The following is a 1,584-nucleotide window of genomic DNA, read 5'->3' on the forward strand; positions in this document are numbered from 1 at the left end:
AACACTCTTCTGTCAGAAGTTACATTAACAACAACGAAAATAAGAACAAACAAAAACGAACACGCTATATATATGATTTTTGGCTTCTTGTTGAATCTCTTGGAATCAATGGCGACGCAAACTCAAATCTTCGATTAAAGAGTTCAAATTTGAGAAAGATGAACCTCCATTTTCAACAGCCCTCTTGGCCATCTCCCCAAAAGCCTTGGCTCTGCTCCTCATTTCTTCTGCCCTGTCACCCATCATTATCTCGTTCACTGCCTTTACTATTGCCTCTCTCTTCACAAAATCCCCCACGATTCTACACCATTTCTGGATTCCTACACCAATACCAATCTTAAGAACTTCATTCACTATCTTTTCATTGTAAAATTGCTCAGCATAGACAGGCCATGTCACCAGAGGTACCCCAGCGGTCACCCCTTCAAGAATTGAATTCCATCCACAATGCGTCACAAATCCTCCAACAGCTTCATGATCAAGTATCAAAACCTGTGGTGCCCATCCTCTTATGATTAACCCTTTGCCTTCCATTCTCTTCTCAAATCCTTCGGGCAACCAATCTTCCTTTTCTTCTTCACCGCCATTATTCTTGTTTTTCCTCACAACCCAAATGAAATTTTGCCCTGAAGCTTCAAGCCCCATTGCAATTTCCATTAGCTGAGCAGAAGTAAAGTTGGCAACACTGCCAAAGCATATGTAAACGACAGAGTTGGGTTGCTTTGAATGTCAAAAGCAGCCATCTAGATGGTTTGAAACAACCATCTAGATGGTCAGCATCCATGTTGTTCAAAGAAGAGGAATTTTGCAGCAAGTTGGAAAGGAAAAGGAGCACACGGGTTTGACATTTAAAAGAAGAAAAAAGAACGTAAAAATAATATAGAATTGCTGCATAGTGCCAAAGTTTTCTCTATAAATAGAAACGAAGAGAATGAGCAAAGGCATTCCATTTAGAAAGCAATTTAGGGATTTGAGAGAGAGTTCAAGAGCTTGCATTTATAAGCTCTTATTACAGTGATAGAGAGAGTTTGGGTGTATTGGGGTTTTGGGTAGTGAGCTAAAATACTACAATACTTGTAACTCCTTTTCACTAGTAAAATATTTCCTTCTGTCTTCGCCCGTGGATGTAGGCTAAAAGCCGAACCACGTAATTTTCTGGTGTCCTCTATTGTGCTTGTTCTTTATTTTTCTATCAATTTTACTTTAGCTGCGTGTCTGCTTCACCCACCAATTTCCTAACAGTGGTATCAGAGCTATTGGTTGTATTTTTGGAGTCAGGAATTGTTCACGTATTCACGTATACGGTGTACGGCACTATTCACGTATACGGCATACGATACTATTCACGTATACGGAGTACGGCACTATTCACGTATACGGAGTACGGCACTATTCACGTATACGGAGTACGGCACTATTCACGTATACGGTGTACGGTACTATTCATGTATACGGTACTATTCACGTGAAACAGTGGAAGCGATCCAAGAATTTTGCGGTGCAAAGCAGAGAATAGTGGTGTGAGTAAAGCAACTGTGTGATTCTGTACATGTCTAGGAAAGTTCTGTCACAAAGGCGATAAGA

General features: G+C 40.5%; 1 protein-coding gene across 1 annotated transcript in view; it reads right to left on the reverse strand.

Annotated features, from left to right (window-relative positions):
* Positions 1–1,584, reverse strand: part of LOC18035677 (scopoletin glucosyltransferase) — a 7,204-nt gene continuing 5,620 nt past the window's right edge. The window contains exon 2 of the mRNA XM_024179170.1: positions 1–728. Within this exon, the coding sequence (XP_024034938.1) occupies positions 106–728 (623 nt within the window). The 3' untranslated portion in view covers positions 1–105. The remainder of the gene's footprint in view (positions 729–1,584) is intronic.

This window comes from Citrus clementina, unplaced genomic scaffold, assembly GCF_000493195.1.
Source record: "Citrus clementina cultivar Clemenules unplaced genomic scaffold, Citrus_clementina_v1.0 scaffold_8, whole genome shotgun sequence".
Classification (NCBI taxonomy): Eukaryota; Viridiplantae; Streptophyta; class Magnoliopsida; order Sapindales; family Rutaceae; genus Citrus; species Citrus x clementina.